This window comes from Choloepus didactylus, chromosome 1 (genome assembly GCF_015220235.1).
Source record: "Choloepus didactylus isolate mChoDid1 chromosome 1, mChoDid1.pri, whole genome shotgun sequence".
Lineage (NCBI taxonomy): Eukaryota > Metazoa > Chordata > Mammalia > Pilosa > Megalonychidae > Choloepus > Choloepus didactylus.
In genome coordinates this window covers 241,815,905-241,829,211 of record NC_051307.1, presented here as the reverse complement: position 1 = coordinate 241,829,211, position 13,307 = coordinate 241,815,905, and the positions used below count along the sequence as shown (strand labels likewise).

The window sequence follows — 13,307 nt, the reverse complement described above, 5'->3', positions numbered from 1 at the left end:
AGCCAGATTCAGTGACAGTATCCTCTTGTTGATGCCTTAACTTGGACACTTTCATGGCGTTAGGACTAGAAATTTGTAACCAAATAAACCCCCTTTATAAAAGCCAATTAATTTCTGGTATTTTGCATAATGGCAGCTTTAGCAAACCTCAACATGTTCCATCCCCATTTTGGCTTCACTCCCAGGCAGAACTTCTCATAAGGACCCTTTACATCCTTCAAGGTTCAAGTTTAGTATAAAAAAGAATACAGGCGTAAGCCAGACCCAGCTCTCGGTCCGGCTCCATCCTCCGTCCCACCGGCAAGATGGTGAAGCCTAAGTACAAAGGACGGAGCACCATCAACCCCTCCAAGGCCAGCACAAACCCCGATCGAGTGCAGGGAGCAGGAGGCCAAAACATGAGGGACCGGGCCACGATCCGGCGCCTGAATATGTACAGGCAGAAGGAGCGCAGGAATAGTCGTGGTAAAGTGATTAAGCCCCTCCAATACCAATCAACCGTGGCTTCTGGCACAGTGGCGAGAGTGGAGCCGAATATTAAGTGGTTTGGAAACACACGTGTAATTAAGCAGTCATCGTTACAAAAATTTCAAGAGGAAATGGATACAATTATGAAGGATCCATATAAAGTTGTCATGAAGCAAAGCAAGTTACCAATGTCCCTTCTCCATGATCGAATCCGGCCTCATAATTCAAAAGTGCACATTCTTGATACTGAAAGTTTTGAGACTACATTTGGCCTTAAGTCACAGAGGAAGCGACCAAATTTATCTGCGAGTGATATGCAGTCACTTATAGAAAATGCAGAAACAACATGTGAGAGCTATGACCAGGGCAAGGATCGTGATTTGGTAACTGAAGACGCTGGTGTGAGAAATGAAGCCCAGGAAGAGATATATAAAAAGGGACAATCCAAAAGAATATGGGGTGAGCTCTACAAGGTGATAGATTCATCAGATGTTGTAGTTCAAGTTCTCGATGCTAGAGATCCAGTGGGTACCCGTTCCCCTCACATTGAGACTTACTTGAGAAAGGAAAAACCCTGGAAACACCTCATTTTTGTTCTTAACAAATGTGACCTTGTTCCAACCTGGGCAACAAAACGTTGGGTTGCTGTCCTCTCCCAGGATTATCCAACACTTGCTTTCCATGCAAGCATTACTAACCCCTTTGGCAAAGGAGCATTTATTCAGCTTTTACGGCAGTTTGGAAAGTTGCATACAGGCAAGAAACAGATCAGTGTTGGGTTCATTGGCTATCCAAATGTTGGCAAGAGTTCTGTGATAAACACATTGCGTTCCAAGAAAGTTTGTAATGTGGCCCCCATTGCAGGTGAAACAAAGGTCTGGCAGTATATTACCTTGATGCGTCGGATATTCCTCATTGATTGTCCAGGTGTGGTTTACCCCTCTGAGGACTCGGAGACAGACATTGTGCTGAAAGGAGTAGTTCAAGTTGAAAAAATTAAGACTCCTGAAGACCACATTGGTGCAGTACTTGAACGGGCAAAGCCAGAATATATCAGTAAGACATACAAGATTGATTCTTGGGAGAACGCTGAGGATTTTCTTGAGAAGCTTGCTTTCCGGACCGGGAAGTTATTAAAGGGTGGAGAGCCAGACTTGCAGACTGTGGGTAAGATGGTCCTCAATGACTGGCAGAGGGGCCGGATTCCTTTCTTTGTCAAGCCTCCCAATGCAGAGCCCTCTGCAGCTCCCCAGCTTCCCTCCCCCTCATCTTTGGAAGTTGCCACAGAAACAGCCCAGAACAATCCAGGAGAGGAAAACACAGCAACTGTAGTTGAAGAGTCAGAATCTGTCACTGAGAAGGAAAAAGGAGAGAACAACCACTGTGACACTAACTCAGAAATGCAACAGATTCTTGCACGGGTTCGACAAAACTTTGGGAAAATCAATGTTGTGCCTCAGTTTTCCGGGGATGACCTGGTTCCCATGGAGATGTCAGATATCGATGAAGAACCTGAGAACTTTTCTGCAGAAGAGGAGGAAGAACAGGGACAACAGGGGGATGACGAGGAAGAGTCACACGAGGAGTCCCAGGAAGAACATGTGGAAAGCGACACCAGAGCGGTTATTAAAGCCCTGGATGAGAAGATTGCGAAGTACCAGAAGTTTTTAAACAAGGCAAAAGCTAGAAAGTTTTCAGCAGTCAGAATATCCAAGGGGCTAAGTGAAAAAGTCTTTGCGAAATCTGAAGAACAAGGAGATGTAGAAGGAGATAAAGAACCTGCCAAGAAGGGAAAGAAGAGAAAGGCACAAAGGGAAGAGGAACATTCACCTAAAGCTTGCAGGATGCTCACCTCTAAGGAACGGAGGCGAGCAGCACGGCAGCAACAATCCAGAAAAGTTGGTGTACACTACTATGACACACACAATGTGAAAAATAGGAACAGAAACAGAAAGAAGACCAACGACTCGGAGGGACAGAAACACAAAAACAAAAAATTCAGACATAAGCAGTAATGTTTAAAAAGTTGTTTATTAAATTTTACAAAAATATGCAATCAGAAAAAAAAAAAAAAAAAAGAATACATCTCTTCTCTTAAAAATTGATCAGAAGTCACAGTTCCAAACTGAAGATTTATGCCCATTCCTGAATCAATCTCCTTGGCCAGAAGAATGTAATGCTCTAGTTAGCAAGGTATGAACTTGCATGCCCATCTCTGGTTTCAAGGATAAATCAGGTATAAGACCTAAGTTCTGATGAAAAGATGTCTACCCAGAGGAAAATCTGGATACTGATACTAAAAGAAGGGGAAATGGATACTGGGAATCAAAACAACAAGAGTCCACTATAATCACATAACTCGATTCAGATCTGAGACTAGAATGTATATTGTAACTCTCAACTCAGAATTCTTTCTATTATGCCATGCTATCTTCCTGGAGAAATAGACTATAACAGGATCTCAATCAGCTCTAAGCTCTGAATTATCTGAAGCTTAAAATGTTTTGCTTTGCCTTTTAAAAGCTATGTTCATAAAAAGACAGCTTCACAAGGCTCTCCAGGAAATAATCCTGCTCAATATGGAATGTTAGCATCACCTGTCAGGATGATCTCGGTCTTATGATCTATTTCCCATCTATAACTTGCAGGATCAGAAATACCAAATGGAGGATAACTATAAGGTTGAATCCTAATGGAATCAAAAGGCCCCCAACTCAGACCTCTACCTCACTACTTGTCAAAAGTCTTCAAAATTCTACCAGATTCAATTGGATTTGGAAGGCCTATTGGGCTTCCAGTTTTCCTAAGAAAATACAGACATACTAGAAAAGAAAAATATACTCATTCAATCACATTTAAGCAATGCGAACCAAAATGTTAGGCATTTGGGGTATAAAAATGAGCAAGAAGGAACCCTTCTCTTTGAGGAGTTTGTGGTTTGATAGGGGAGTCAGACATGTAACATGATTATAACGCATCGTGAAAGAGCTATGATAGATCTCTCCATAACGTGAGGTGGAATAGAACACAGCAATCATTTCAGTATAGAATTAAGTGACAGACAGGAATGTCCAGAGAAAGTGTGGAGTACACCATAAGAGAAGAAGATGTCAGTAAGAAGGAAGATAGGAGAAATAAAAAATGAACTCTGCCTTCCAAGGATTGGCATTCGAAGCTGGAAAGTGGGGGAAAGGGGGCAGAGAAAAACAGAAATTCAACCAACAATTAATTAGCTAATTTAATGAATAAGGATTCCTGATAGATAATATGAAAGATATAAAAATGAACAAGACATGATCCTCATCCTCAACAAGCCTACAATATACCTGGGCAAATAAGACACAGCACAAATCACATAATAAAAGAGAGACTGTAATAAAAGTCTACTACTAGGGAGTTTCAGATGAGAGGAGGGAGATGGGAAGAGGGCAAAGGAGAAGAGGGAGGGGGTGGGGAGATAATATTAGGTAGAGAGGAATCTAGGAAAGAGGCTGAAAAATAACCCCAGAAGACAGTCCATATGAGAAACCTCTACCTCTGACCCTTCTTTGACTAATTCGTCTTTTACAGGTGCTCAGTCACTCATGTTCACATAAAAAAATCCCTCAGGTAATCAAACAAAACAAAGTAAACAGCTGAAAATAGAATGAGAGACTATTCCTAAGAGATGAGTCTTCTATTTATCTTTCTGAGCTTTATTTTTCTGACCTGTAAAATAAAGATAAATAGCCCCTACCCATATAATGTTGTTGTGAGATTAAATAAAATAACATATTTAAGTGCCTAGAACATGCCTAGTATATAGGAGACATTTAGTAAATGTTAATTTACTTCTTTCTTCAGATTTGTGAGTCTGAAACACTAACAAGTTCTTCTATATCTGTCTATTTCACAGGAGGACATTACCTTTTCATTAAATTCCCAGCGTGTTTCCATGGCAGTGAGCAACAATCTCTACAAATCCTTCAAGGAAAATTGGGCTTAACCTGAGTCAGCATTTTCAACAGACCCAAAACCTTGGGCTCCAGCATTTTGTAACTCTAAAATGATATACAAATACTAGTTAGTATTTACAAAATTTTCTGTTTAATTATTTAACAAAATATACTGATATGTGCCAAGCACCATCTTAAACACCATGAGAGAAGAAGAGAAGGAAAATTTGGTCCGTGACTTCAAAGTGCTCTAATTAATAAACTCTAATAAATAAAAATTAGGCAACAATTGAGCACTAAACTATTTGGAAATTACTATGTTTGGTAGAGCAGAGAAGAGAGTGATAAATGCTAGCTGAAGGAGTCAGAAATTTGAGCTAAGCCTTAAAGGACAGACAGGATTTGATAGCTAGAAAAGAAAGGAATATTTTGAGCAAGGGGATATAAGTGGAAATGAATATCATGTCTTGGAGGACAGAGAGATTAGCCTAACAGGAGCAGATGGTGAATGCTGGAAAAGATGATAAGACATAAAATAGACATAACAAATTTCATAGCTAGACAGTATGCCTAGACTTGATGCAGAGTAACAGCTCCTGGAGGTACCTGAATAGCAAGAGCCATGACGAAAGCAGGGTTTTAGGAGAAAAAGCCTGGCAGCCTTACAGTCTAGATTGGCAGGGGAAAGAATAAAGACAAGGGACACCAACTAAAAGGTTGTGGCCCTAATCCAGAGCATGCTCATATTCACTGACTGCTAAAATAATGACTGGCAGCGAGATTCATAATTTTTGGAAAGCTGCTTACTTCTTAGCAACGTTTCTAAGCCTTTCCCAAGATTGTTTCCTATGCTAACCTCACTAAACCACTCACTGGAAACTTCCATTTCACATTTCTTAGAATCTCAGGGCAGAAAAGAAGCTTGGAGGACTCATTGACAAGCTCCAATCCAATATAAAAATCCTCTCTAAAGCAACAAGGATTGGGTCATGCAGCCTCTGCTTAAACACTTTGCCCTAAAAAGTATCCATATTTCACCAAAGCCACTGTCCTTGAAAACAACAGAGGTCAAATGCATCAACTCCTTAAAGGAATATTTGGTCTGCCTGAGTCTGGGCAGCTCTTTCTCTGGGAAGATTAGCGTTAACCATTGCTGGAGTGGAAGGAGGGATGACATTCTCCTGCAGCTTTTAACAGAGATTCAGCCCATCCTCGGTAGTGGCTGGCTGCAGGGAGGCAGGTCTGAGTCAGTCTGTCAGGTGATGAAATCCTCACTCCATCTGCTCGGAAGGAGTTGTCTGCCAAGGCTGATGCCTGGACACATGAGCTCCCACTCCCACACCTACTCGTTTCTTCTCTGAAAAGAAGAAACAAAATCTGTTTCAAAGCTTCATCATTTCTCCTCTTCCCAAGTCTCAGCTCTAAGAAATTACCCCTCAGTTACAGGTTACGGAAGAGAAGAGAGGAGCAAATATTCCCCTAATGACTCCAAATGGGCATAATGGCTATAAAATGACCTACATTCAGCAGACAGTGCCTAGCTTTTCCATCACTAATCCCCTTCCTTTAATCCTCCATCTTTCTTTCTTTCATCCCCTTCCTCTTTTTAAAAATGAAATATTGGACATATTTTTTTAATTTGATGTATATGTATGTTATAAAGCACAGCAATAAAATGAATAGTCAGCGACCCACCATTCACTTCAAGAAATAGAACTTGCCAATACCGTTAAAGCTCTGTATCACACCTTCCTGCCTCACCTTGGCCTCTGTCAGAGGTAATCATTATGCTGAATTTTGTGTTTACCCTTCTTCTCTCCTACTCAACAGAGCTAGATTAATTCCCTAATCCAAAATTCTCCTACTTCCTATTTTTCCACTCCAAAATCTACTTTCATTTGCCTTTTCTGTCAGCAACGCCACAATTTCCGGCCCATCTCCCATCAAATTCCAATCATCTTTGAAAAGCTGAATCGCCACCAAATCTTAATTTTTGATAATTTAACTGCTGTATGCCCATGGAGTCTCTCCTCCTCCAACAAGGGCATAAATCTACCAAACTGCCAACTTGTGTCCCACACTGGCAAACTTTATATCTAATCACTCTATACTTCATCATCATTGAGTATACAATGAGTATTCCAGACTCTGCCGACACCAGTGACCACCTGGCTAATGTGGGCCATTGCTAGAGGCCCAGAACCCCATAGCACAGCTTGCATGTCATCCATGCTAGACCATTAACTCCTTAAAGGCAGGAAACCTGTCTTCTTGTATAATTAATCAATGTATGGCCTAGCCTGAGATTTAAAGATAGCTCTAATTTAAGGGTTAAAGTTTGATCCTACCTGATCCCAAAAAAGGGTGGTCATACAATTAAGAAAAACTTGGGTTTCCTTCTTCCTAACCTAAACTCCTGGCCTGATATCCACAGCAGGTCCAGTTCTGTCACTGCACCCATAAAGCTAGCTCTATTAGAAATAACTCATGACACACTTTCCAAAAAATCCATTGCTTTGGGTATATCCATACAATGGAATATTATTCAGTCATAAAAAAGAAATGAAATATTATACAAGTTACAACATGAATGAACTTCGAAAACATTGTGCTGAGTAAAATAAGCTAGATGCAATATGGCAAAATACTAGGATTCCACTTATATGAAATAGCTAAAAACAAGCAAATTCATAGAGACAGAAAGTAGATTTGAAGTTACCAGGGGCTGGGGGGTAAGTGGGAATGCAAAGTTATTGCTTAAAAGATACAGAGTTTCTGTTTGGAGTGATGAAAAGTTTTGGTAACAGATAGTAGTGACAGTAGCATAACACTTACAAAGGTCAGAATGGGAAATTTTTATGTTATATAACTATATATATAGCCACATTAAAATTTTTGAAAAAGTTAAAAAAGGAATGAAATACTGATACATGCTACTTCATGGATGACCCTTGAAGACATTATGCTAAGTGAAAGAAGCCATATACAAAAGACCACCTACCACAAATTACATGACTCCATTTTAATGAAATGTCCAGAATAGGCAAATACATAGAGGCAGAAAGTAGATTAGTGGTTGCCAGGGGTAGGGGGATCAATACTGGGGACTGACTACTAATGGGGTAAGGAAAATGTTCTGGAATTAGTGGTGATGGTTGCAGAACCTTGTGAATGTACTAAAACCACTGTATTGAATACTTCAAAAGGGTAAGTTTTATGGTCTGTTAATTATATCTCAATTTTAAAAAGCCCCAGCTACATCTCGTATCAGTCTGTCACTCCCATCTCTGCCTCAAATCCAGAAATTATCTAAACTCATCACTGTCTACATGTGTAATCTGTTTCTTTCCCAAAATGAAGAATTGCTTATAACCCTTTACTTTGTATATTTCATAAGGGTTACTCTTTAGACTGTGTTGATTCTCTAAAATCCCTTTTCTGACCCTAACCATCCCTAAACTTTTTTCCACTGAGCCACGAAATTGTTATGACTCCAATAGCAAAATTGTTTGGCTTTCAGAGTCACTAAGTGGAAAAACATGCACGGTAGTTTGGAGTTACATTAAGAGTTACGTACCCTGTTAATCTTAGTCTATTACTGTGTTTGTTAGCCTATTGTAAATAGGAACTTTTGAAGATGTTATTTAAGGTACAGCCCAAGTGAATCAGGATGGGTCTTAATCCTACGACTAGATTACCTTATATGCAGAACGAAATTCAGACACACGGAGAAAACCAGGGGAAGAAGCTGGAAGTCAATAGATCTGAGAGAAGCCAGGAAAGACCACCATATGTTTTGCCATATTACAGAAAAGCCAAGGACCAAGAACCACCAGCAGCCAGTCCCAGAACACCACAGTCTTCTGGGAGAAAGCACTGCCTTGATGACACCTTGATTTTGGACTTCTAGCCTCAAAACCTTGAGTTAATAAATTCCTGTTGTTTAAGCCAACCCCTTGCATGGTATTTGTTTTAGGAGCCAGGAAACTAAAACAACATGGGTCTTGAATTCAGATAGCCAAAGATTCAAATCCTCACTCACAACTTTAAAATGTATGCAACTTTGGGGAAGTTATTTAACCATTTGCTCAAATGTAAGGAGGAGATAATAATTCCTTGAAGATGTAAGGATTCACCTTCAAGATGTATGTTTATAATGTGTGTAAGATGCCTGGTCATAGTAAGTTTTCAATCAGTGTCATTTTACTCCTTCTTACCTCTTTGTAAAATGGATGAAGCTAACATTGTCCCCAAACAACCAGGTAATATAACACAGTCGGAAACCTTTCCTCAATCAGTATAAGAATCTCATGGGATCCAGGACATCTCCAAAGTCGTAAATTATAAAAAGCGAATGAGTGAGTAAGACATCCATCAGACATGTTTAATTGGAAACCTGTTTCCCAACCTAATGCAATTCACAGGCTCATTATATCAGGCTCTGAAGCTCTCTAGGCAGGCAGACCAGTGTTTGACAAGAGAATGAAAAGGCACGCTGTTCCAATTACCACAAATGTAATGCATTTCAAATAAACATATGTTTCTGGGGATAGAATAAGAGGGTCTGTTATGCAGAGGAGCTGGAAGGCTGAGCCGTAAAGCCAACTCTAATTTTACCCACAGGAGGTAAAATTACAATCTTGCCATTTCCAACTCTGGTGATGTGTTTGAATGGCAAGGACACCATTGAGTTTATTATAGTGTGGAGACTTGCTGTCCATCAGCAGAACCACCCCCAATCTCCTACCCTTTTGTTTTATGCCAGCATTGCACACATATCCAATACCCTAAGCCAATTAAGAAGAAATTAGACCCCAGGTCACCAAGGTTCTCCCTAATAAGAGCTATCTCGGAGTTTCTGAACATCACCACTGCCAAACTCTACTGGGTTGATCAGGGGTCCTGAGTCTAGAGGAATCCAAAATTCACATTTTTAGGCAATGCTAATTCAAATGACATTTACAATTCTTCATTAGTCGCCATCATTCTAACATTCAAGTTCCTTTACAAACTGGCCTAATGATCCTTCCAACTTCATCTCCTAGTGTGTCTCACTCTTCCCCCTTTTCATCATATACAATATCTACTCCAAGAATGCAAAACGTCCAAAACATCAGTGTCTTCTCATGTCTTCCTGCCTCATTCCTCTACCTGAAATGCCTTATTTCCCTAATCTCCTTATCCACCTAGTGAACTTCTACTCTTTTTTTTAAGTCCAGCTCAGATTATGCCTCTTTTGTTAATCCTTCCCCAACCTGGTCAAAATTAATTTTGTATATAAGAAAAAATGTTAAGGATGAAAATTTTTCTCATTTAGGTTTTGCCATTCATAATCTGCCAGGAAGTAGATAAGTCCCCTTAGTAGAAATCATCTAGTATATAGTGGATTTCAAGCATGTATTTGTCATGTAATCCTTTGCTTTAACTGAAATCTTAAGAGAAAGTTCAGTACAATAAATAAAACCAGAGCTGCTCTGGTTGTAATAAGATATAGGGCATCAAAGTATCTTCAACTTAGGTTGTTCCACAGTAGCCCCTCAGGACAGTTCAAGGAACCAATGACCCCAAGCCAACCCTTTCTTTTTATAAATTAAGAAACCCTGGTCAAGAGAAGGAAAATAAGGCAAGATCACATAACAATTTAGTAATAGGGCCAGGACTTAGGTCTCCAGCCTTCCAGTTCTTTTTATTACTTGTCATTCCTGCCTCCCTACTTTTAAGGGGAAAAAAAAAAAAACCCTACATGAAGAAAACTAGTGAGAGAGAGAGGAAAATAAGAGGCATGGCTAGCCTTAAAATTTCCAGTGGGAGCTTCTTCCATCAGCCTGCCAGCTGGGGTAGAGAATGTGCCAGTATAATATCTACCTTGAGACAGTCTTAATGACCAGCTGCTAAATGATTCAGTGGGGAGGCAGTGAGGGCACAGGATTTGGAGAGATGACTCATTGAGAGGCTGCTGTTTGCACAACCGAGACTCAGGGCTGGCTAAGCACTCAATCTCAAAAGGGGGCCACCTCTATAATGGGCTTTCAGAATCATCAGGAAGAGCTCTCTCCATTCACACACACACACACACACACACACAAATAATAAATAAATAAAACGTCTTACCTACAAACTGCAGTTTCTATGTGATGTGATTGGATTCAAGCAGATCTAAGTTGGATTCTGGGTGGCAGTTATGAGCTTCCTGACTAACCTGTGAGTCTCAGTTTTTCTGGCATGTAAAATCAACACAATAATACCCATCTCACAGTTTACATGGGTACTATCATGATTAAATGAGACCATGCAAGTAATAGCACTTAGATAGTACCTGGTATACAGCAGGCATTAAACAACCAGGAAACCCCATCTCCCTTTATATTAGGCATATCCCTCTCTTTTCCAGTTTCTTATAACATAAAAGCCTCTGAAATTTAAAATATTGACAATATCAACTATTGGTGAATAATTCTCATATACTGCTGGTGGAAGTGTAAAATGGTACAACCACTCTGGAAAACTTTCTGGTAGCTTCTACTAAAGTTGAATATACATATGCCTTATGACCCAGCAAATTACACTCCTGGGTATATACCCAAGAGCAAAAAGAGCTTATATCCACCAAAAGGATCCACTCTAGTCAAGATATATATAACATTACCAGCACCTGCTAATCCTCTTTATGCTTCTTTCAGTCATTACTTTTCCTCCCCTAAAAGGTAACCACTATTTTAACTTTCATCCCTGTATATTAATTTTTCCTGGTTTTGAGTCCTATATAAATGGAATCACTGTTTGACATTATATGCATGACATTCATTTGTGTTTTTTTGTTGTTGTTGTTGTTGTTGTTTGTTTGTTTTTGTATATAACAGTGGTTCATTCTCTTTTATTGCTGGTTTGTATTCCATTGTATGAATATACCACAATTTATTTATCCATTCTGTTACTGATGGACACTAAATTTGTTTCAGTTTGGGGCTATTACGAATAATGCTGCCACAGTCCTATTTCTAGTCTCTAGTAGCTCATAGATGAACAACTAAAACCTCCTCCTAATTGGTCTCCAGACCTGCACAATTTCTTCTTCCTCCCATCTTCTACACTGCCTCCAGTTAAATCTTCCTAGGCACGGGACTGATAAAGTGATTACCCTGCTCCAAAACCTTCACTACTCCCCACTGACTATAGGATAAAGTAAATATCTGAGTTTTGTATTCAAGAGTCTCCTTATCTGATCTCAATCTATTATTCCAGGATCAACTCATCATTCCTGTTTATCTTAACCCACTGCTTCAATCAAATCAAACATTCACTGCCTTGAAACATGATCCACAAACTGTCACACTCATGTTGTTTTGCCTTCCTCTTTTCACTGTACTTCATTCTCCTCTAGGAAAAAGGGCAGAAAGAAGCTATTCATTTGCAAAAGTGATAAAAACGCTTAACAAAGTCCATGCACTCCTCAAAGCTACTGCCCATCCTCCATCCTTTCTCCTATTTCCTTGGGGAGGAGAGAATATTACCTTAGAAACTCCAATTTCTAATATAAATAAATATCAATTTATATGATAAAGACCAATTGTAAAATATGAAGAATAAATCTAGATCCTGGCAAAAAAATAAATAAAAATAATAATTTCAACTCTATTCCTTGGTTTCCTACATGAGGATGATGATGACAATGATTTTTTAATTGTGCAGTGCTCTAGAGTTTACAGAGCACTTTCACTTTCACAGCCTAATTTATTTGGGTGATGTTTCACAATAACCCTGGAAAGTAGGCATTCTCATCCACATTTACAGATAAAGGCAACCAAGGATCAGGAGATCTCACTATGATTACCTTCCAGTTCTAATATTCCTGAGTCTCTGAAACAGGTGAGGTTTATTTCTGACAGCTTCCTAGTACTCTTCTGAGCATCTCCTCCTCACTACCTCTCCACTCCTCCACCACTATGTGTCTATTCTGTATTCTACCCCTGCAATTTGTTGCTCCCATATTGTGGTTATAATCCCCAATATGTTGCCTGAGACCACTATAATCATCCTCCTAAAGGTACTAATAATTCTTTAGAGACCTCCAAGATTAGAAACTCTTTAAGATCCAAACAGTGAATCTTAAATGGTGAAAATTTAGGCAATGTAAGATGTGGGATGAGATTTGGAGAAGAAGACTACCCAGAGCCCCCAAATATTCCTTCAACAATGTTTTAAAGCCTACTAAATGTTTTTTGAAGACTGCTAAATGCTGAGGCAAAGAATAAAACATGGCCCTTGCCCTAAAGGAATTCACAAGCTAACGAAGACCCCATAGATGTAGTACTAGTTCTAGCTCAAAGAATCTTGATTCTTGACTGCACAATCACAGAAGTTTTTTGCCAATTGAAGCAAATCCTCAAGAAGACACCCTAGCCACTGTCTGTCATCCATTCCTCTTCATTGACAATGAATGTCACATTCAAAATCAAATCACCACATGCAAAAGAATGAAAGTAGACCCCTACCTCACACCATATTTAAATCAAAATGGATCAAAGACCTAAATATAAGAACTAAAACCACAAAACTCTTAGAAGAAAACATAGGGAAACACCTTCAAGATCTTGTATTAAGCAATGATATCTTAGACTTTACACCAGATGCACAAGCAACAAAAGAAAAAACAGATAAGCGATGTTTCCTCAAAATTAAAAATTTTTGCATATCAAAGGACACTATCAAGAAAATTAAAAGGCAACCTACAGTTTGGGAGAAGATATTTGGAAACTATATATCTGATAAGAGTTTACTATCCAGAAGACAAACTATCAACAACCAAAAGACAAACAACCCAATTGTAAAAATAGGCAAAGGACTATTAGACATTTCTCCAAAGAAGATATACAAATGGCCTATAAGCACATGAAAAGATGCTCA

The 13,307-nt window shown here is 39.3% G+C and overlaps 2 protein-coding genes across 3 annotated transcripts in view; one reads left to right on the top strand and one right to left on the bottom strand.

Annotated features, from left to right (window-relative positions):
* Positions 1–13,307, bottom strand: part of SYN2 (synapsin II) — a 169,533-nt gene that overhangs the window by 140,012 nt on the left and 16,214 nt on the right. The gene's annotated exons all lie outside the window — the stretch shown is intronic.
* Positions 294–2,524, top strand: LOC119508514 (nucleolar GTP-binding protein 2-like). 2 transcript variants are annotated; one of them, XM_037802156.1, is made up of 2 exons: positions 294–1,607; positions 1,722–2,524. In XM_037802156.1, exons 1-2 carry the CDS (start codon positions 306–308, stop codon positions 2,481–2,483), a joined length of 2,064 nt encoding a protein of 687 aa, XP_037658084.1. In that variant the 5' UTR covers positions 294–305; the 3' UTR covers positions 2,484–2,524. The 2 variants fall into 2 exon arrangements, with proteins under 2 accessions (XP_037658084.1, XP_037658079.1); XM_037802151.1 differs by having other exon boundaries at positions 294–2,524.